This window comes from Gavia stellata, chromosome 1, assembly GCF_030936135.1.
Source record: "Gavia stellata isolate bGavSte3 chromosome 1, bGavSte3.hap2, whole genome shotgun sequence".
NCBI classification, from domain to species: Eukaryota; Metazoa; Chordata; class Aves; order Gaviiformes; family Gaviidae; genus Gavia; species Gavia stellata.
The window spans coordinates 3832918-3854576 of NC_082594.1; the positions used below are offsets into that span (position 1 = coordinate 3832918).

The following is a 21659-nucleotide window of genomic DNA, read 5'->3' on the forward strand; positions in this document are numbered from 1 at the left end:
CCAAAGTATAAAATTTTTTAAGACAATAAAACATTATATGGCAGTCATAATTTGGGGAAAAAAACCCAAGAATCCCACAACAAACCAACAAACCGAAAAAACCTGTCTTTGAGTTAAAAACAATGTAAAAATTTTCCAAAATTAGGAAGTAAACACACAAGCATGTTGCAAGGTACTTCTTAATGGGATAAAGTTCTGTTTTATGTTGTGGAAAAAATTTATTTCAGTTTCTCTGTGAAGTTTGTACAGAAGTAAGAAAATGCTGCTGGCTGTATTGGGCAGGCTGTAAGTGGGGTGGTCTTATTCAATCCGACTTTACAAAAGTTATTCTTATAAATGTTTTAAGGGGTATGAACAGCAAAAATGGCATGATTCTTTGAAGGAGTGGGCTTTTTATGAAACGAGATATTCAAAAGATTCAGAGTAATAAGCTTATTAATGCAGCAAGCTTTCAGTAGTTGAATAGGATTTGACACTGCTGCGTACTGAAGCACAGTCAAGACGGTGGATATCCAAATGACTTAAAAACTCCTGTTTCTTAAGACTTATCTCTCCTTAATTAACTTACACAAGTGTGTGAGTTAAAAGTAGTTTTCATGTTTTGATGTCTCTGCTTTTTGTAGCTGTTGGATGAACTGCCAATGATATACAGTTGTTGTGTGTTTGTCTACTGCCTGTAAGTATTTGTTAAATGTTTTTTTCTGAATATTTATGAAATATTAACTCTTGAAATGTAGAATCTGTGAAGCTCAATCTAGTGTATAGTGAGGCTGACACCGAAGCTTCTGCTGATTTCAGTGAGATCTCAGTTTTGCTAGCAGTACAGCATTATGACTTGGCCGTTAGCATACCAGGCTAGCTTTAGTCCTAGTTTTTGCTAATTTAGAGATGTTTTACCGGTGTTTGTTTAGCGGGGGGAAAAAAATAACTCTTCTTAAAGACTTTGTGTAGTATACAACCAGAGCTCAGTGTTACTTGACATGTAAACAGCAGGTGTAATAAAATCAACTTCAGTAATGCCTACAAAATTATCAACACTGTAATTTATTTGAGCTGTATTTCTATGATATAGTCTGACTTGAAATGCAAATTTCAGTTTTCTGGTTAAACCTGCTTTCCACTCATCTGGAAAATTAAAGAAAATGATTTTATGAAGAGTTGAGCGCATATTTTGCGGAGAGTGTCTTGGAACATGCATGACAGCCTAATGCCATGCCAGGATGTTTTCTCCCATTTAATTTCGGGAGCAATGTAGCATTTGGCAAATGTAAAGATACCGTAAGTTGGCTTTTTATTGCCTGTTGCTGCAAGGCCTGAATTTAACATGATTTGTTCTGTCACTTCGAAAATCCAAATGATAAATCAACTTGTTGCAGACAAAAACATAAAAAAATTGTCTTTTTGCTTTTGAATGTATCAAATATTCAGCTGTTGAAAATTGGAATATCTTTGGTGAAGATTACTGGTAGCTTGCAATGGAGATGGGATGCTATAGGACTAAACCCACACCTGTGGAAATTACCATCAGTTTGTGATTCATACATTAGTATGATTTGTGCAAACTCAGGACCAGAATCATAATGCCTCTGTTAGTGGAAATATTTCCATTTTAGCTCCCTATCTCCTTGAAATTGTCTTTGCATTTATTTTGTCTGATTTGAATGTGATTGGGGAAAAGGGTGAGAAGTGGCTATAAAAAAATCTGTTTGAAAAAATAACCATGCGTATTTTGTGCAATGGTTATTCTGTTGTCTTCAAAAGCACTGAAGTCTGTTACTGCATTTATAGCTCTAATAATATTCTGTGTATGTATGTATGGTAGTAATTAAAATGTTCTGAAGAATGAGCTAATGTTTTGTTTCGGAGGCCTTTAATAATCGTTTTGGTTTTCTTGAAGGTAGGTGGCGGGGTGCTTCTGCACAGGACCTTCCCTTTTACATCATTCGGTCTTACTGACTCTCAAGCTGTGCAATTACTTTGGCAAGCCATTTTGCAATATAGCACATTGTGCTGTCTTGTAGGTCTTTTTTTTTTTTTTTTCCCAAAAAAATATTCCTACCTGTTTTTCCTTTGTTTCCTTATGTTCATCTATGATGATGTCTGTTTCCAAAAGTTTATAAACAAATAAACTAGGCAGATGTAACTTGGAGTTACATAGACAACTTCCTTTAACCCTAATGATTTTGTGCTTCTCAAAGTTCATTTTTGTTGGGTTTTTTGGACCTTTTTTCTGATACAGATATGGTCTGCGATGTGTGTGTCTAATTCCATCACTACTGTGACTGAAGTGTAGTGTAGAGATTGTGAAGCCAATTTTAATTAGTTGTTGTACATACTGGGAGCAATTAGCTGGTTTTACCTTCCACTTCTACCAGTACCCAATCTAGCAAATTTACTGCGCTGTGACTGTAGTAAAGCAATAAACGATCTGCATTTTAACAGATCTCTGGAGTTCACTGTTTTGTAAGGCAGACCCTTTCCCACGCTGCCTTTAGCTCACAGATGTAATGTTTTTTGGCAGCTGTATTGCATTCTAAACTAATTTCTAATTTGCCATCCATTATCACCCCTCAAGCACCTCCTGAAAATGCTTCTGCTTCCCAAAGTCCTTCCACTGACTGGGTTATTTTTTGCATATGCATGAGCTTATTGGGTTTTTCCCCACTAGATTTTTTTTTTAAATCATTTATTGGTATAAGTGTGAATTTTTATACTAAAATGACACAACTTTATTGGAGGAGCTACAATTTCTTGAAGGGCCTAAGACTCATTTGGATCAATTATCTCTCAAATTTTGTGATAATATACCTTGAAAAATGCGTCCTTTACATGGTAAGTGATGAATGTTATCACTATCCTTTATGTTCTGTTCCAGGTATGAATGTTTCAAGTACAAGAACACAGTCAATTATCCACTGCTTTTCTTGTTAATAACATACAGCTTCGTAGTCAGCATAGTAAGTAACTTTTTTTTATTCTAATATGGCATTTTCACCTGTAGGTTGACAGTTTTCCTGCCAGTGAAGGAACGTTATACAGGCAGTACTGAATCTCTCTGACTTCCAGTCAAGAAAGACAAATTATTCTTTTGTTGGGAAAATTATGTGCTGGCCAGACAAACCCAAAACCTTTCTTATCTAAACCACTGTATAGAATAAATGAGGAAAAAAAGCAGTAATCCAGTTGCTAGAATAGGAATGTGAGAAAAACAGTCACTGTTGACTTGTTATGAGACCTTGGACAAGCTGCATTCCTCATCTTCCCTCACTTTAATTCATCTACAGAAATTAGAATAATCCTGTTTAACAGACTGCAAAAAGTGAACTGTGATACACAGTACAGGGTATTGACTGGTGTTTTAAAACAACAGCCAGAATAAGAAAGGAACTTAGCTATTAAAAAGATTAGAAGAATTCTAACTGTCATAGCTAACTTGATTCCCTTTCTCAGTGCAGTGTGCTCCCTTTATGAATAAAATGAGTTTTGTGTTGGCTGTCAACCACAGATGGAATCTTCTTCATTATTTTTATTGATAACCATTTCTTAAAAGAAAGAAGTGTTATAGGTCATCTTCTGCTTTCAAAATACTTGCCTGTTCTCTTCTGTGCCTCTTAAAATTTTCTACATTTGTGGCATGTTATGCCTAAGGTCTAGTGCCCTTCTCTCTTCAAAAGCAGAAATTAAATGAATGGCATTAACAATAGGAAGAACTACTAGCTTTTTGTAAAATGAGTTGAAATGGTAAAGCATTGTCAAAAACATTAATAATAGCAAATCAAAGTAGAATACATTTTCTTTTTGCAATGCATATCGAGAATGTGTCTGGTAATTGCTGCATCTTAATTGCTTTTGTATGTGTTGCAACTCTATTAAATGAGGAGATTTTAGATGTTAATGTTTCTATTTGTGCTTCTTAATTTAAATTAATTCCACAGTTAAAACCTCAGGTTTTGCCAGAAGAAACTTCAAATGTTTAATCAACTTTAATGGTGTATGGGTAGGCATTTGTGTCTTGATTCTAACAGAACAAGTCTTGGCAATATTTAGATGAATAATGTTATGATCGTTCTCTGTTGTAAATTATTTCTCATTTTTTAATCTTTCCAGGTTTACTTAAATTTGAAAGAGCCTGTATTCCATCAGGTAAATCTCGCTCTGTTGGAGAAGCTAATCTTGTTTTTAAACTATGCTGTTTTAGTGGAATGTTTTACAGGATTTTATAGCTGGAAGGAAGATGGTAGGACAAGCACAATTTTCCTTTTGCTTTTTCTTGAAGTAGTATTGCTGCCTGTTGTGTTGCCATCCTCTTGGTGACCTGAAAAACTAGAATGTTTTAATGCATGTTGTGTTTTAGTATTTGACCTGATATTTCATGTGGTTTTCATGAATGGCAAGTGTAACAAGGTGACCCTCGCTGTGGGCTAAGGTGTGTGTGAGAGGGAGGGCTTAATGAGTCCTTGTGCGCTTCTTTCCATTAGCAGCCGCTGTGAAACTATGACCTGACATCGTACCGTGGCTTGAGTGACTTAGCACCATGTTCTTCTCTCCACTTTAACATGTTAGTTTGGGTTTTTTTTTAACTACTCCATTTTAGTTTGTGTAAAATCAAGCTGAATTTAAACACAGAATGTCTTCTAGGGTTATGTAGCAGACTGGTTGTTACGGTCTCACAGGCTTAATGGCATTTGGTACAGGTTCCTTTTGTAGCAGCCCAGGACTATTAATATGCATCCACTGCCTGTGGGGATAGGACTTGTATCACTTGCCTCTTCCCAGGAGGTTAGAAATCATGCTCGTTTATGTATGCCATGAGTAGTTTTCCCTCATTTATGATTTTTTGATTAGGGATAACAGCTGAAAAATTGCCAAGCAAAAGTACTGAGCTCTTTGCAGGACAGAGCTTCAAAGCCTTGATTTCTGAAATTGGTAGTGCAATTGCTTGTCAAAACGTGCCTGCTGCATCAGCAGTTGTAAAAATGATACGTGATTCCTGTTGGTGGATTAGTGAAGCACTGATGAATGAAATAAATTCCCAGCTGCTCCAAATAATCTGTCCTAGGAACATGAATTGTTACTCTACCTACAGATAAAAAGAGAAACTTGCAGGGTTTTTTTGATAATATTAATTTTTTTCTCTTTTTTCCCCTACTTACATTTCCAGCAGGAAGATATTGGCTGGGGTGAAAGCGGCAATTTCTGATGGTTTTACTGAGCTGGTTTTAACTGATTTCGAATGAAGTGACTTTAAGCAATTTTGTTAACAACAGTGGCAGAATTTACTACTGATATCGGACTTTTATTTCTCTAATCAATTATCTGCTCGACCTACATTTATTGCAATAAATACATCACAGCTTCGCTATATTCCAGGTTGATGCATTGGCATAGGTATTGTCCCATGTCTCAAATACTAAGACGATAGACATTATGACTTGTTGGGAAAGAGGGAAGTAGGGAAACTTTAAGCTGTTGACCCAGACCTTTAATTTTTTGCATCTGGTTTCTCTTAGGTTCAGAATATGAATTCCCTATTTTAATTTATACATGAGGAATCAATGTAGAAAAGATTTAGGCCCATAAAAGTGCTGGACTTCTTACAACAACTCTTTCTAAATTGATTTTTATGGAGAACATATAGTTATGGCCAAATTCCAAACATTTAAGTACTGCACTCATTTTTTCACAATCTTTGCCAAATATGTTGTAAATCCAGAGGAAATGTTTCTCTGACTACACAGCTAAGCAAGGTTATTTTCCTAATACTTGTCCGTTATTTTAGAGTGCACCAAGAAAAAAAAATCTCAATGTAATTTCAGTAAGTATTTTCCACCTGAATGTGTCGCGTAGATTTGAAGTAAAGTTAAATATGCTCGTGCAATCATAGTTTTAAATCACAGTCTCGGTCCCTAACTGTATTGGAAAGCAGCGTCAGGACATAAAGCAGCATTTGATTCCTCTAGGTGTTTGTCTGTGATCATCACCATTTGTCACCCTTGCAAAAAAGGAAATAACTACATGGACAGCTTTATATTGTTCATTGTTTCAGTGTGGGTTTTTTTCCCTGAAAGGAGAGCAATAAGAATGGAAAAGGATCTTATTATATTTAGTATCCAGGATCCAAGCCTCATTTTTCAGTGAATTACTTTCTACTTTCCTTCCCAACTTAAGATCATAAATTGCTTACTGCCAGCAGGGCATGAAGGGGATTTCAGTTTGTTATTCATGGCACAGTGGCAACGGAGACCAACTTCTTTTTCTTCATCCACATATTGCAGATCTTTAAGGGTCTTCGTGCTTTAACCATAGGAGGGATGAGATGCGTTTTGGTCAGTTGGAGGCTACACATCATTAGAAGGAGAAAACCACTTCCCTGTCTGACAACCAATCTGGTATTTTTTGCCACCTCATCAATGAAATGAAAGATAGCAGCGGCCTTTACAAGCATGTATTGTCTTATTTATGTCAAAATCTCTCAGGCTAGAGCTCTATTATTACCAAATTTCCATGGTGCTGAACAACCGTACATCCCAGTTTCCTAGTTGTTTTTAAGCCAGCATCGTTGTCAAAGAAAACAGCTATGCCTCTCCCTTCTTTCCCATCTGGCACACAAATTTACTCTCTGATGTGAATTTGATTGGGGAACTCAACAGGTTAAAACTCTCCTCAGAATTAGTTTTAAATCAGATTATTTGCTCATCCCTGTTTACAAGGAAAGGGAGGGGTTCGGGAAGACTGGCTGCTAGTGTGGAGTGATCCATAGACACACAAATATAAGACAACCTTGGAAGTAGAGTAAATTACCTGGCAGTTAAACTTTTAGACTCAAGTCTTACAAGTAGCCTTCTTTCTAATATCATACGGCCTAGAAACCTGTCATCTACAAAACATTGTTTTCCATCCTGATGTGTTTACTTGCTACATACCATATGCTGGCTATACACTTGTAGTGATCAAAAACCTCATTCAGCTAGTGGGCTAAGTTATGTGAATAATGCTAAAAACCTGTTTTATTTGCATAGTCATCTGCTGCAAGAGTTTGAAGCCAATTTTGAGCAAACAAATAATTAAAAGGTAAATAGAAAATTAGGTTAAATAACTATTTCTTCTACATTAGGAAATGTGATTTTAAAAATGTCTTTTGTACAGACATTCCAGAAGCGTTGTTATGGTGTCCCATGAGAAACTAAGCAAGCTGGAGAAGTAGATCAGTATGAGAATTGTGAATAGGGTAAGGGAGTGGCTAGTGGAAAATGACTGAAGGAGATAATAAAAGGAAATCTCAGTCTGGACTTTCTCGGGATCAGTAGTGGGACTGTTTTTATTTAACGACCTGTAGCAGGAGAAAGAGTCATGTACTGCTGGTATTTGTGACGATAGAAAGTTCAGAGGCATCACTGAGTACAGAGGACGAGATGAAGAGATAACTGGGAGACCCTGAGGATGACAAATGATTCAAAATGGAAGAGCATGCACTGATGGGCAAATACCAACTGTTCTTGTTCTAAACTGCGCACAGATCACCAAAGGAGGGAGGGAAGGAGTGCCTGTATGCGCTCGCTGATCGCAGCGTAATAATATGACCAGGGAATTTTCTGCAACAGTGACAGAAGTAAAATACAAATATTGGATTTACCAATTAAGGTGACTTTGGGTAAGAGGGGAGAGAGTGAGCGTGGGAGAAAAAGGTATTTTATTTGCCTCAATGAAAAAATTTGTTCTCCATGGATGCTTTAAATATACAAATGCAAAGACAGAAGCGAAATCACTTTGAAATGTGCATGCAGAAGTACATATGAGAGCCTGAAACTGCATGAAGAATCTGTTATGTCAGGGCACAACCTGTTCAGACTTACAGGACTCCCCATTTTGGGGAATCTGTGTCGACCCAGTCTATGTTCTACAGCTCTTCAGAGTCCCTCCTGCTGCTAAGGCAGCAGTTAGGTGTGTAGGCTTGTGGCTTAATATATTGTACCTTTTAGTGGAACATATTCTTACTGTCTATATGTTCGGGTTGACAAGCAGTCTGTTAAAAATGACCTTTTCAGGGCATGTCTTCACCGCAGAGCTTTTTCTACTTCAGCGTTGTCCTGCTGAAGACCACGTATAAAACTAATTTGAGTGACATTTCACTCTGTTACACAGCTTGTTTGGGCATGTCTTGCAGGAAGCGAGTACAGCTTTCATTCCGGCTAGTGCTGCTACCTGCAGGAGGGGGATTGGCCTTCCTTTTTCTCTCTGCTCAGGTTTCTTTTCCAGAAATCCAAGAACATGTAGAACTCTGTTTTCTTTGTTGTAAATTGCAAATTTAGTTTCCCGCTTCAAGTACTTAACCTAATTATTTTTTGATAGCTGGTTGGTATATTAATAGATAAGTAGTGGTCGCCAAGAACACAAAATCTCTCAGTGCGGTTCCCAATGTCTACACTAATATTTGAGGCTAATAAATTGACTTCTATTAACCAAGGATGGGCAGAAGGCCATGAGCAGGGGAAGCCGAAGTGGAAATAGCAGGCTATTGCTGCTTTCTGTACTAGAAGGGTAGATGAAGAACCAGTTTTGTATGCTCCCCCCAGTGTAGAGTGCCAACCTTGCCTCCGACTTGCATAAGAAGTGAATCTATATGATTTACTTAACTGCCTCCACATCAAAAATGCTGTCAAACACTGAGCTCTGAAATGCTTACTTCCCATTTGTGAATTAGAAGGATGTTCTTCATATTTGGCCTCCTTACCAGGTAATTCACTGTGTATTAATAAGACTTCGAGTTTTTCTGCATTGCAAAGATACGGGCTTCAAAGCTGATATACATGCAGCTTTATTTGTGTCTTAAACAGCAAAGAGGGAACTGTCTAGTGATAATAAAAGATGATGAGATTCTGCTGTTCCCTTTTCTTTCAGTTGTAGTGCAAGGGTGTTCTTTGGCTTACAGTTTAAAGGCACTGTGAGACAAAACAGCACAGAACTTGCTTGGGTTTTCATCTGTCACTTAAGTGATGTCATAGTTAAAGAAAAAGAACAAAGGGAGCTAAAGGAATTGAGAAATTTGAGTCAACTTTAATAAGGTAGATTTTTTAAAATTTTATTTTATACTTTATTCTTCTTTGGGTGGACAGAATATACCTAACAAATTTTTGGCACGATGAAAATAGTAAATCCATGGGTGGTAAAGGAGTAGAAGTAAGCGCTGCTCCCTGAAGTATAAACTAAGTTGAGTAGCTCAGTTTACAGGCCTCTAGTAAGAAACAGCTGTAGCGAGACGTGCAGCTGCAGCCTGTGCATCTCACAGCAACACCTCCTCGATGCTTGCCTTCAGCGTGAAGAGGAGGACTGGAGCATGCAGAGCGGAACAGTTTGTTGTTCCAATCTTTCACAGGCTTTTAAACACGAATGTATTTTACTGCTAACAACCTGTTTGTGTGGGGGAGCGGAAAAGGCAAGAAATTGAAGTGTCAACTGTGGACATATTTTTCTTCTGTCACTGCAAGGTTTTCTGGGGTTTTTTGGTTTTTTGTTTTTTTTTTTCTTCCTCCCTCCATTAAGACTGTCCTCTTCTGCAAGCCATTAAGCAACTCACTAGGAGATACCAAGCCAGAGGCTCTACAAAGAAAGCTTTTCTTACCTTTTGCTCTTTCCTGCTTTTAGCAGTTGCGGTGAAAAATAGCATTTTTAGCCTGTGTTTTACCTGGGCTTTGGGTCACCTATAAGCCATGTTTCTCTAGGCATAGTCTGACACTATTTAACTCCTTGTACAAAGAACCCAAGAGCAAATTGGTTAAAAGCTTGAAGGTGTTCACACTCTTAACCCGTATGATAGGAATTTCTCTTCACGGGCAGGTTTTTCCTGTGTCTCTGCTGCAGAAGAGCATTTTAGCAATGGAAATTTTAGGAAGGAGGAGGTCAGGAAGGAAAGGGCATCAAACGGGGAGCCTTTCTATGAGTTTCTTCCTCTGTGCCATCCCTCTCTTGGAATAAATTACTGGATTCGATTAGGAAAATGAAACAGGCTGTTTTAAATGAGACTGAAGTAAAAAGGCATTTAACTTTAAATTTAGTCTGTATTTGTTATATGGTGGTCTTTTTAGGGAAAATGTCAGTGATAAAGCATGCAGCACCTAGCACACCTGAGCAGTCCCCTTTCAACCTTTAGCTTGGGACTAATAAACACTTGGTACTCAAGCTGCGTCTAGCGGGTTTTGTTGTTTTAGGGTTTTTTTCCCTCGATTTATGTGCTGTACCAGCAAGGGGATTGGAATTAGCTAACAGTTTTGTATAAAGTACAAGCCAGAACCAATTAGCCTTTCAAATAGTTTTGCTTTGTTTAGCTCTACAGAGCAGAACACACAGTAATTTAGTTAGTGAAGTTATTTGATCTCACTCTGAATGCAAATAAAGAGCTGCTCTGCTGAATGACTTTGCATAGTTAATATTGAAGCTTACTGTTACCTGTTGTCAAACATAAGGGCTCTGTCTGTCTTGTTCTGTATATACACACTGATAGTATGGCATGTGCTACTAACCTCATCCTTAAAGCTAAAAGGAGTTTGGAAATTTGCCTTTATGGGCTTTTGAAAGGTAGGTTTCACTCTGCGTTATTACTGCAATCTGTTTTATGTCAGATGACTAGACATGTGTGTATGCTTGCAAGATAGTAATAGCTGGGTGCCCCAGTTACAGCAGAGTAAGAGGTAGTTTTTGCCTTGAAGACAATGTAGTCTAAAAGAAGGAAAGGTATGAGGAGGTCAGTAGAACATGGTAAGGACACTGGTTTGTAAACCCACCTCTGTGAATTTCAGTGGCTTTTAAAAATAGACAGCAAAGGTTTATCATTTTTCTGTTTCATGTAAAACAAAGCGGCATTAGATAGGAGTTAACTAAAAGCAAAATGAGAAAGGAAAGTCAGTGAACAAGGAAGCAAAAATAGCGAGGGGCTTGTGGGCCACTGGAGAGAGGCAAAGAGCAAGGCACAACTGCTTGGAACAAACTACCTTTTGGCAGGAGGAAAACAGTGTTCAGAATAAAAAGCATGGAGAGTAATTTAATGTCACCAGTGTCTGAAAATCCTCCCTGCCGCAGTGGCTTCTGCATCACTTTTCAGGCATGACTGACCACATTTCTTCTCTTCTTTAGTCTGTGCGTCTTGGAGATGGTGTTACGTGGCTCCTAAGCTTGTGAATAAAAAATGGGAGAGTGATTTAAAGATCACAAGGCAGAAAATAAATGATTACTTCGACTTTTTGTATAAGTCAGGCGATTACATTCAAATTCATCAAGCCTACAGTGAGCCAGATTTTGCTCATGCATCTTTTCAGAGCGTGCAGCCTTCCCACTGTATAATTAGATTGAATCCCAACAATCTGTAATAGTTGGTTTTAAATGCTTCCTGGAAAGTTTCTTCCATACTGATGCTCAGTGTGGGCATAGTGCATAATCTATTCAGGTGTTTGCTTTCAGGAAAAAATATTAATCAAATACCAGTGAAGGAAGTATAGCTTTCAAAAACAGTTTTAGCTGATGCTTATGCAATCCTGGGCTAAAATCCACAGATACAGAAGAGATGATAGGAGTTAGCGGTTTGATTTCAGGATGCTTACTGAGTGCCATCTAGTGTTTGCTTTCTAATTCACAAAAAGTGAAACAGCGATTTTACACTACTGACTTTTCCTGTAATTGCATAAAGGGCATGGTTTATAATCATACTTTTATTTGAAACTTTTATGGAAGACTTTCTGGAGAGGAAGTTAGAGGGGAATCTATTTTCCTGAGATTAAGAAATAAAAATCATCAGAGGCTTCAAAAATTTTTACTCCTGTAGTGTTTTATAGTTTCTTGAATCCAACTGCTGAATTTTATCTCTGTTTTTATTTCCAGATCATGTATGGAACACTAGTTTCCATTATAGTTCTACGATCTGTTTATATAGTATTATGGTAAGTAACCATTTAGTTCAGCATTATAAGATATAACTTAGCATTTGCAACTTTTTTTGGTGGGCTTAACATGAGACATTGGCAGTGGCAAAATTTCTTTAGCTAGGTACATAATACTAGCTCATGTGCTCTGCTTGGTTGAGAGGGAATGGCTCATCTCCTTGCATTTTTTTGAAGCCACTGGGGTAACATTGAACAAAACTGAGATCTCTACACTTACAATCAGTGTTCACTGCCAGGTGTTCTGCTAGTGGCTTCAGATGTTAGCCTGGGACTTCAAGGGGAATGGAGTTCCTGTCTTCATATTGCAGGGCAACATGTGAAATCTATTACCATTGTCTGAACTCTGATGATGATACTTGGAGGAAGGTGAGAGTAAGACTGCAGAGCTGAACCATCAGTTGATATTTTCCTTTCCTCTTCCCTACTCAAGTATCTAAAATTCAAACGTAAAAGATGATAACACAGAAGGTTAAATGATTTTTTTTTTTTCCTTACGGTTTTGTCTGGGTGAAGTTAGGGGTACATTATAGAAATGGAAATAAAAACTATTTATAACAAACAAAAGGGTATTAGAAATGTTAGGAGACATTGAGAAGCATTAGAATCATCAGAGCACAGACTTGGTGGGTAAATGTGAAGAAAAAGGAATTGAATGAGTATTGGAGTAAACACATACCTTTAGCTCTCAGGGGCTCAGTTGGTTGCCCCTTCCTGTCTCTCCCCTGTGAATAGTTGATGTTCTGGTGTGTTTGGGGATTGCCCCTGAAAATTACTGATTTCTCTCTACTGTCTTCATTCTAAATGTGCTTTTTGTTAAACTTTGTTTTGAGTTACACACGTATCTGTTCAGGAACACAAGGATGAATTTAACAAAAGGTGTGAATTTAAAGTAGATTCATTCAATTATCTTCCAATTGCAATTTCAGTTAATTTGATTTTACTTTCCCCAAGAAATCCCCACAGACCAAGTGTAAATATTCAGACTTTTATTAAGCAAGTAGAACTTAAAACTGATAGTGTGTTGCTTTCAACTTTAGAAACAATCATCAGTTTAAAGGCACTTTTCAAACCCATGAACATGGAAATTTTAATCCTAACCTAGAGATCTTAAGTGATACTATCTTAATTCACTTTCAAGGGAGACTAAGTTGAATCAAATTCAGGTCATTTTAGTTTTGTTCTTATACAAGGATTTAGCACACTTCTAGTCACTTAGATTAAATTTCTGTCTGTCTGTGTAGAGAAACCCTTGGGCCTTCTGTCTTTCCAGTTCTGCAAATTCCACACTCTTGTGCATTCTTATTATTTCTGAAGCTTTTCATTGTCTTCTGTCACTAACACCACCATCCTCCCTCCCAGGGTATCATTCATTGTTTTCCTCCAGCAAAGTCTGTCTTAGAAGTTCCGCCTACTTTTTTGCTTCAATTTTAGCAGTTCGGAGTGTATTTTCTTAATTAGCTAAATTACTTCACTGCAACATGGCCCTACAAAGACTTGCTTTCCCCTTTGGTTATATTAATGCAAACTGGTTAGAAAGTTGGGATGGGGAGAGAAGTAGGTTTAAACTACTTCCAAATTTTAACTAAACTAGTACTAATTTTAAATTAGTTCTGCTAGAGAAGCTGTGCCAACCTGAAGGTACCCTTTCTTTTCCCTAAAAGTCATTCCCAAGTACACTTTTGGATTTACTTCCTCTGCATTGCTAAAACATATTCCTGTCTTTCCACTGATAGTGCTAGCACTTGTCCAAGCCTGTTTCAACTTACATATCGATGCCGATTTCTGCTTATTTTGTCTCTTACTTCCTTAAAATATCTTAAGCTTCCTATCACTCATATTTCTTAGTGCGGGGCTTGAAGTCACTCTGAGTTTAGAGTAAAAATCTCAAAGAACAGCAAGTTATTCCTTCCAGGCTGCTACCTTGTCCTATCCTCATCATTTGTTGCTGTTCCTGCCTGTTTCCCCGCCACTTTTCATCTCTTTCTTGGGTCTGCTTCCTTTCCAAGATTACAGCTTGCCAAATGTTGTTCTCTGTTCACAAAGCATGTTCCCCATTAATATATGACGCCAGCCTCTTTGTCATTCCTTCACCAAACATCACCATTTATTCCCTGAACAATTCTAGCTATAATTACCTAATTACCAGCATGTATAACATACCATTTAGTGCTCTTTCATGTCCTGGGCTTGCTTATGTCTCTAAAGCACTGAGTTGGGAATACTACAGTGTAGTCTCTGCCAGGTACCGCATGGTGCTCCATGCATTTATTAGACTAAACAAATAATAATTTTGCTAGTTTATATTGGCAGTACACATGTTGTGAACATGTACAACTTGTACCTGGTTAGCTTGCCCTTTGGAAGAAGCTCTACCTGTCGTGTTTTGCGCATTTTGGTTTGCAGTGCTTATAGCTCTGAAACATGTACTGTGTGTAACGCAGGGGAGAAAAAGCAGCTCGGGAATGTGTTTAAACCAATAATCTAAACTGTGCATTCATAATGCTTAAAAATAACTTGAACAGTATTTCGCGGCAGCCTTTTAGGGTTGGAATTGGGTTTGCTTTTGGACTTATTAATGGGAAAGGAGAAAATGCTACCAGCTTCCATGTAGAAAGTTTACAATTCCATGGTCCAACCTAAATGCAGATAGTGAGGGTAAATTTATTAATGATGCACCCTATTGCATCTGATTCTTCAGTGTGTTTCCAAAATCCTAAAGAGGACTTTTTTCTTTTCTCCCAGAATGAAATTGACATTTTTCCATCCCCAATACCACTCAGCAATAAAATACAACATGAAATTACTGTTTTCTAAAACCATTCATTTGGTTAGTTGTTGGTCATGGTGGTCTACATTCACAAAAGACTACAGTCATTTTGAAAGACCTTATTTAAACAAGTCCCCTAGTATAGGGATATCATGTATTGGAAGAGAGCCTCGTCTTTTGGGAGAGTCCTAATTTGTAACATGGCTATTTTTTAACTGAAAGATTATATATGAGACTGAAGAATTAGTACCTTTTAGCCAACTTCAGTTTTCCCACTTACTTGTTGCATTAGGAGAGAGTAGTATTTAGGGGAACAATTAGAAATCTAGAAGTAAAACATTTAAAAGACTGGTCTTGGAGAATGTGAATTCAGGAAAGAAGGGAGGAAGTAAAATACAATACTTAAATAGATGAGATTTGAAGTTGATTTTTTTCCTTTTGAAAAAAAAAGATTAATAAAGCAGTTTATTTGTATGTAATAATATTTATGTATGTTACATAAAAGCTGCCTTTAAAGAATCTTGAACTAAACTTTGCATTATTTGTCTCTCTCTCCATCTCTAGGGTATACCCGTGGCTTAGAGGTCTAGGCTATACATCTTTAACTGTATTTTTAATGGGATTTTTTCTCTGGAATGTGGACAACATTTTCTGTGATAAATTGAGGTGAGTTCTTTCGCTTTGTCTGGATAGCTCTTAATAGCCTTTTAGCATATAAAGCTTTGTTTTTTCTGTGGTGTATATTCAAATCCATCTCATGGTATGTATGGTATGCTGCCTACAAAACATTCACAAGGGTTTTATTGAGTTTGCTCATGACTGGATTCAGCACTCAACAGTTTTTTTAACATCTTTTTATCCATGAATAGATTTATTTTTTTAAATAATTGATATTTCTCTTTAACTTCAATTTAATTTGAGAGAAAGTAATGTCACAGAACTAATTTTGAGCATCTGTGGCTTACTAAAGCCTGCTTATTCACACTTGATTTCATCTGTATGAGTGTTTTATCCTGCTTTTTTTTTGTTTCTGCTCTTACCATATGCCAGGAAAATATCAAAAGCAGTAGTTCTGCAGGTTAAAGAAATATCTATTGCAATATATGTCACCAATAAACAACAGCTGTTTGTGCATCCCAGAAAGAACAGTAACTCTGTGAGCCAATACACTGTGCTTGGCTGTCATTATAAGCCTGAAGTCTTCTGGCTTAGCACTTGTAGAGGAGGCCAAGAAAGACTTCCTCTCTGTTTAGTGTATTGCCAAGTGGGGTAAAAAAGGCTTCCAGTCAAAGCTTGTAGGAACCCACCATGTCATCGTATGGCTAGATATCCTGTCTGTGCAAGAAAGAACACCAGTCCAACAGGTTGTTCTCCTAATGCATGTTCCTCTGGAACTGGACAACTGCACCTTTCTTTCTCTTCGTTGTGATGCTTGTGTTCCACCACAAGCTGGAGGAGATGGAAAGGTTGATGCCAGCATCCAGAAAATCCATTCTTGACTATCTGATACGCTGTTATGCTGCTGAATCTGTGGTGTACAGAATTGTCCTGGTAGGTTGCTTTGTCAGGGTGGGATCACAGTGTGCTGTTAAGAAGTCTAGTGTTTTCCATCTTTCCCTTTTGGCTCTGTAGTCCTTGCACTAGGTTAGGCCAACTGAAAGTTAACTCCAACAGAGTTTTCTTGAAATTTTTTTTTTAAAAATAGGTGTACTGAATGTAATACAAGGTGCTGCATCCCTAGAAACATTTGATACAGATGGCATCGAAAAGTTATTTGCCAACACCAGTGGGTGGGTATACAGTGACTTTGCAAATATTGGCATCAGAGTTGATTTTTGCAGCTGCGTCACATCACTGGTGAGATCATAACCCCCAATTCACTAAGCCTGCTGAGCTGCTGCAGGTCAGTGGGACTTTTGTACTTGTGCCTCGACTCAAAGATTACACCAGCTGCTGAAGCACTTTTTTCCACCCTCATTTTGTAAAGGAAAAAAAAAGTTAGCATACTTCCTGTGATACTTGTTTGGTTATGGTGCTAGAAAAAAATAAATGTTTGTTTACTAGCTTTAATCAGATGTCTACAGAGCCTTGAATTTGACCAGGTGGTATTACAGCTTGAACCTTTGGAGAAAATATATTGCGGTTCCTTGTAATTTTTTATTCTCTAAAGGTCTAACTTGTGAATCATCCACCTACCCACTCTTTTTGGTTTTAATGTTCAAAATTGTGTTTTGGTTCAGGTTTTGCTTTTCCATATTCCATTAAATCTGGAGCTTATTTTAAAAAAACAAAACAACAACAAAAAAAACCCCATCTATAGCACTCAGCTTCCCTGGTTGGATCCATGCACTTTTGAATTTGACCTTTGAGATTTCCTGCCATCCAAAGGCTCAGAGGCTGTGCCAGGGTGACAGTCTGTGAGTTCCACTAAGTCATTCCTGGCCTGACTGAATCAAAGCTCTGTGTTCCTATTTGTGACTGAGCAGCTCTGGAAACTAAGCGGTATGTTGGGGATTAGCGTTTAGTCAGGGGGACTGAACGCTATAACATCAAGCAGTAAATAAGTATTACAGAAGCTGCAGATTTTTCTCCCTTAACACCTGCGATCATTGTTTTCCCTTTTTTGTTTTGACTGAATGTGAAATGAAAGTCAAACTAGAAGACAAGCAGATGCAAACATTTGCTCCACCATCAACCAAAACAGGCCTTATCTGCAGAAGCCTAGTGAGCAGGAGAAATCAGGGCAATATAGTTCCTTCCCTTTCTTTATCACCATCCCTTAGCCTCTTCCCAAGAAGTTCACACCCCATAACTGCAAAATACAAAGAATGTTGGCGGAGTATTTCAGACCCTCTACTTTCATTGCTTCCTCACTAAACACCCATTTTGTCCCTGCTTTAGAGGACAACAGAGAAAGGCAAGCTAAGCTTCCATGGAGCTGGAGAATACATGGTGTGATTGCCAAATGCAAAGTGCTGAAGTCTGATGGATGCCATTTCCTCTCTCAGACCTTAAACTCAGTATTTCATCCTATGGACAGTAGTTCACCAGGTTTTGAGGAGGAGAATGGTAGAACTCATTTGGGACTGTGGGATGTCATAAATATATTTATTACCTGAAATTTGAGTCCGGAAGTAACTGATCACTCATTGTATGAAGAAGTGTGTGCTTTCTTTAAATGTGTAAGAAAGCCAGTTTGCTACTGTCTTTCTATACTGGCAGTATAAGGTGTAATTGCTGTTCCTCGCCTGCTGAAAGCCTGAATACGTGAAGCCTCACTCGTGAAGCACATGCCTGCGATGCGGAAATAGTAATGTGTAATCTGACAATCAAGCACTGTGATTTGAGATTGCTTAGCTTGAAAAAAAACCAAAAACATTGCATGGTGTTTCTTTCTTACAGAGCACTACGAGAGAAGATGCCTCCTGTTGTGGGAGCTGTGACACAGTTTCATGCATGGTGGCACATTCTCACAGGCTTGGGCTCTTACCTTCATATCCTGCTAAGGTAGGAAATGTTTTCTAAACTGGATGTTCCTAAAGTGGTCTTAAGAGTTTTACCAGGTTCAGATTTACTTCAAAATGTAGTATCGGCCAGAAGAGTAGGAAAATTACTTCTTACTAAACTAGTGGGAATTTTTCTTTCCTCTTTGCAGCTGGTCTAAAAACTCTGTAAAAGTGATTTATATTCTTCAAAATGTAATAATTAATCTTTAAATAGTCATGGTTCTTCAGGAAAATGCAATTCAGAAATGGGAACCCTGTAGCAGTTAACTGCAAAACTGTTTGACAGTATATTAATTTCAAAATACAAGCTATTAATACCTTTCTGTTCTTGAGCAGCAATCCTGAAGTACTTAAACATGTTTAATTTTAGAAGCATAACTAATCTTTTTCATAGGCACCGTTGCTCCTGAAAACTAGCAGGTATCATGCTATAGAGCAGAAGGGTGACGACTGAAGTTTTGGAGAAGAGCCGTTCCCAGAAGTGCAGGATATTAGTTTTAGGAGACTTTAAATGAGAGCCTAAGTTAGCAAGTCTGCAGCCAGCAGATTTTTGTCTCTCTTTTTGCTCTATACCACCACCTAGTGGACCCAGGAACAACACCTGAATTTAAGCTGGAATCTGAAGAATTTCTGTAGTTTGTTCATTATGTAATGAAACAATGTTTTACCACTTAACCGTAAGAGAATGTCTGTTTAACAGATACATTCTATGCAGTTGAGAAAACTTGATTACATATCAGTTTTTCTACATCTAACATGAATATTCTCCTTTTTTCTCAGATGTTAAAATAGCTAGTAAAAGGAAAATGCAAGGAAAATAATTACACTTCCAGCAGCTATTCTGATAGCTTTTTTATATATACATATATGTACATATGTACATATATACATGTATATATGGATGTGTATCTATATATACCTGTGTATATATATGTGTATATATAAAATATGTCATGGTATGTGGAAAACAGCTGCTCCATTTTGGCTGACAAGTTGTCTGCTGCCCTAAACAGCCTGAAATAATCTTTTGAAGAAAATTCCTTACAGAAAGCAAGCGGGTGCAGACACTTTGGATAGCATAGGCAAGGTTTTTCCAGCATGCTGCACAGGAAAAATAATTTGGGTTTGTATCCTCTAGCCCTTAGGGAATGTGCAGATGCCCGATTTGTTTGTCCTACCCTAATGAACTACATGCTTTCCCTGTAGTAGTTTACCTAGTATTTTCTCAGCCACACAGTGGCATCACCTATGTGCACTTAAAAAAGTGAGGTCATGCACAGGAAAACATCTACTGAGGGGAGAGAGTGTATAAGAACAGAAATGAGATACAGAATCAAGCTATGCTGCTTCCCCATCCCCGCGTAAGATCTGCTATGGTTTGTGGTACACTGATGTAATTTCATCTTTCCAAAATGACAGTCCCTGTTTAGTCTTTTCCACAGTGGAGAGGGAATTTACTTCTCTGGGTTTCTCTCTTTCTCCCCACATAGGTGATAGGGTAGATTAGTTTGCTAATCGTAGTCTAGCACAGAAGGATTTACTGTAGGCTAATGTCTCCTATTTTGCATAAATCTAGACAGAGGGGATAGCTCTGCAATCACAGAAGCAATTCTTTTCTAGTTGGAAAATAAAACTGGGATTAGTACGTCATTATTATTTTATATGCTGTCTTATACATGCAAGATTAAGCACACTTTTCTCCTTTTCCTCAGTTTATACACAAGGACACTTTTCCTGAAACACAGGCCAAAGGTGAAGGTAAGCAAGCAATATTTTGTGTCCATTAATGCACTGCAGCATTCGGGTATGTTGTGCTTTGTACTGCCATTGGGACTTGCTGATTATGCCTGTTGGGATACTATCTTTGATTTCTACTTACATCCCAAGAAATGCAGTTGAAATGATGGTTAACAGTGTTTGGTTTCTGTTCCAAGAGACATAATATTCCAGGAAATCTTTCCCCTCTTCCTATTTTTCTTTTAACAGTTTGTTTTTGGAATATGGCCTGTCCTTCTTGTGGAGCCGCCCAAGAAGCTTTGACTGAGACCTAGGCTGTCACATGCGATCACCTAGCCTGGCTGAATAAAGCGATTCGACAGTTACTGTGGCTGAAGTCTCAAAATTATGGATCAATTCAAGTACCATTGCTATAAAAGGACTTCTCTGTGTTATTAGGCCAGCCGGCCAGAACAGAGCAAAGAGTTGGCACACTAAGGAAATAATGTTTAGTACAGCTTTATTCTAAGTTGTTAAAACAAAGATTAAGACACAATATTTTTATGTATATATTGTATAGCGGATGATACTGAGCTAATACTTCGTGCTGGTCACAGAAAACTAACCATTTTTGAAGTGGGTTGCGTACATTTTTCATTCAGTTGTTGTTCTTTCTGTGGTTTAAACTAATATTAGTAACTGAATGACAAAAACAGGCCATTGATGGCCAAGCTAAGCATTTGTGTGGCCTATAGTGAACTGAATGCTTAACCTGAACTACTTTAATCTTGCACTTTTTATACAATTAATGAAGTATGTAATGATTGATTTAGGGCTTGATTCTATCTTGCTTTTGCACAGCCTTCTTTGCAATTTTTATTTTAAGCAAAACGGTTGGGATACCTGTGCCATTTAGTTCATTTTGTACCAAGCTTCCATTTTCTCTTTAGTCCAACTGAGGTACATCGTGGAGGATGTTCCAGGGTGTGACTGGCAGAATGGTGAAGCATTATAGGGGTTCTTGTTTGTGTGTGGAAACTGAATTCCTAATTTGTTTGACCAGTGATGCATCAGGGGACTGCAGGTGACTGTATAAACACAAGAAACACTTTTTAATTTTTTTTATAATTATTATTTACATGCCTCCTTTTTCTATCCCTACTTTTTACTCCCCATGTCCCATTCATACTACAGATTGACAAACACCTTAGATGTGTGCTAGTTCAGCTTTGAATTCATCTCTTCCTCTTATTTTACAAGTCTTAAATACTGGTCTGACTTTCAGAAGCATCTTCTTATTCAGAAATATTGAAGAGTAAAGAACACGATTGATGTTGAGGATACCCCAAAATATAATTGGCAGCACTTTGATTGCTTGCTCTTAATCTGTCCATCACACAGTTACTCTGTGGAAAGTTGACTACCTTTTTAAAACCAAACTTTGGGGATTAATGGAGGGGCCAAACCCTCTGGTTTCTGCAATTTTTATCTACCCAGATGATGAAAGTTAATAAGTAAACATAAAGAAAACCTTGAACTAACACAGTTTTTCAAAATATACCTCATATTGGAGGCTGTGATTTTGACTCTTCAGATCTTGGGGCAACTAACGTTCTGTCTCTGGGCCTCCTAGCTGCCATGCTATGCAATTTTTGTCTGCTTTTGATGCTCTGAGGGATTTATCCTTCTTGCCATGGAGGAAAAAAGGGAAATGCTCAGACTGATTGGAAATCACATTCT

The 21659-nt window shown here is 37.8% G+C and overlaps 1 protein-coding gene across 2 annotated transcripts in view; it reads left to right on the plus strand.

Moving 5' to 3' along the window:
* Positions 1-20765, plus strand: part of ACER3 (alkaline ceramidase 3) — a 55427-nt gene extending 34662 nt beyond the window's left edge. For both annotated transcript variants that reach the window (XM_059820988.1, XM_059820995.1), the window contains 8 exons: positions 624-676; positions 2876-2957; positions 4108-4143; positions 11869-11927; positions 15262-15363; positions 18100-18204; positions 19916-19961; positions 20190-20765. In XM_059820988.1, coding sequence (XP_059676971.1) covers positions 624-676; positions 2876-2957; positions 4108-4143; positions 11869-11927; positions 15262-15363; positions 18100-18204; positions 19916-19961; positions 20190-20243 — 537 coding nt within the window. In that variant the 3' untranslated portion in view covers positions 20244-20765. The remainder of the gene's footprint in view (positions 1-623; positions 677-2875; positions 2958-4107; positions 4144-11868; positions 11928-15261; positions 15364-18099; positions 18205-19915; positions 19962-20189) is intronic.
* The last annotated feature ends 894 nt before the right edge of the window (positions 20766-21659 follow it).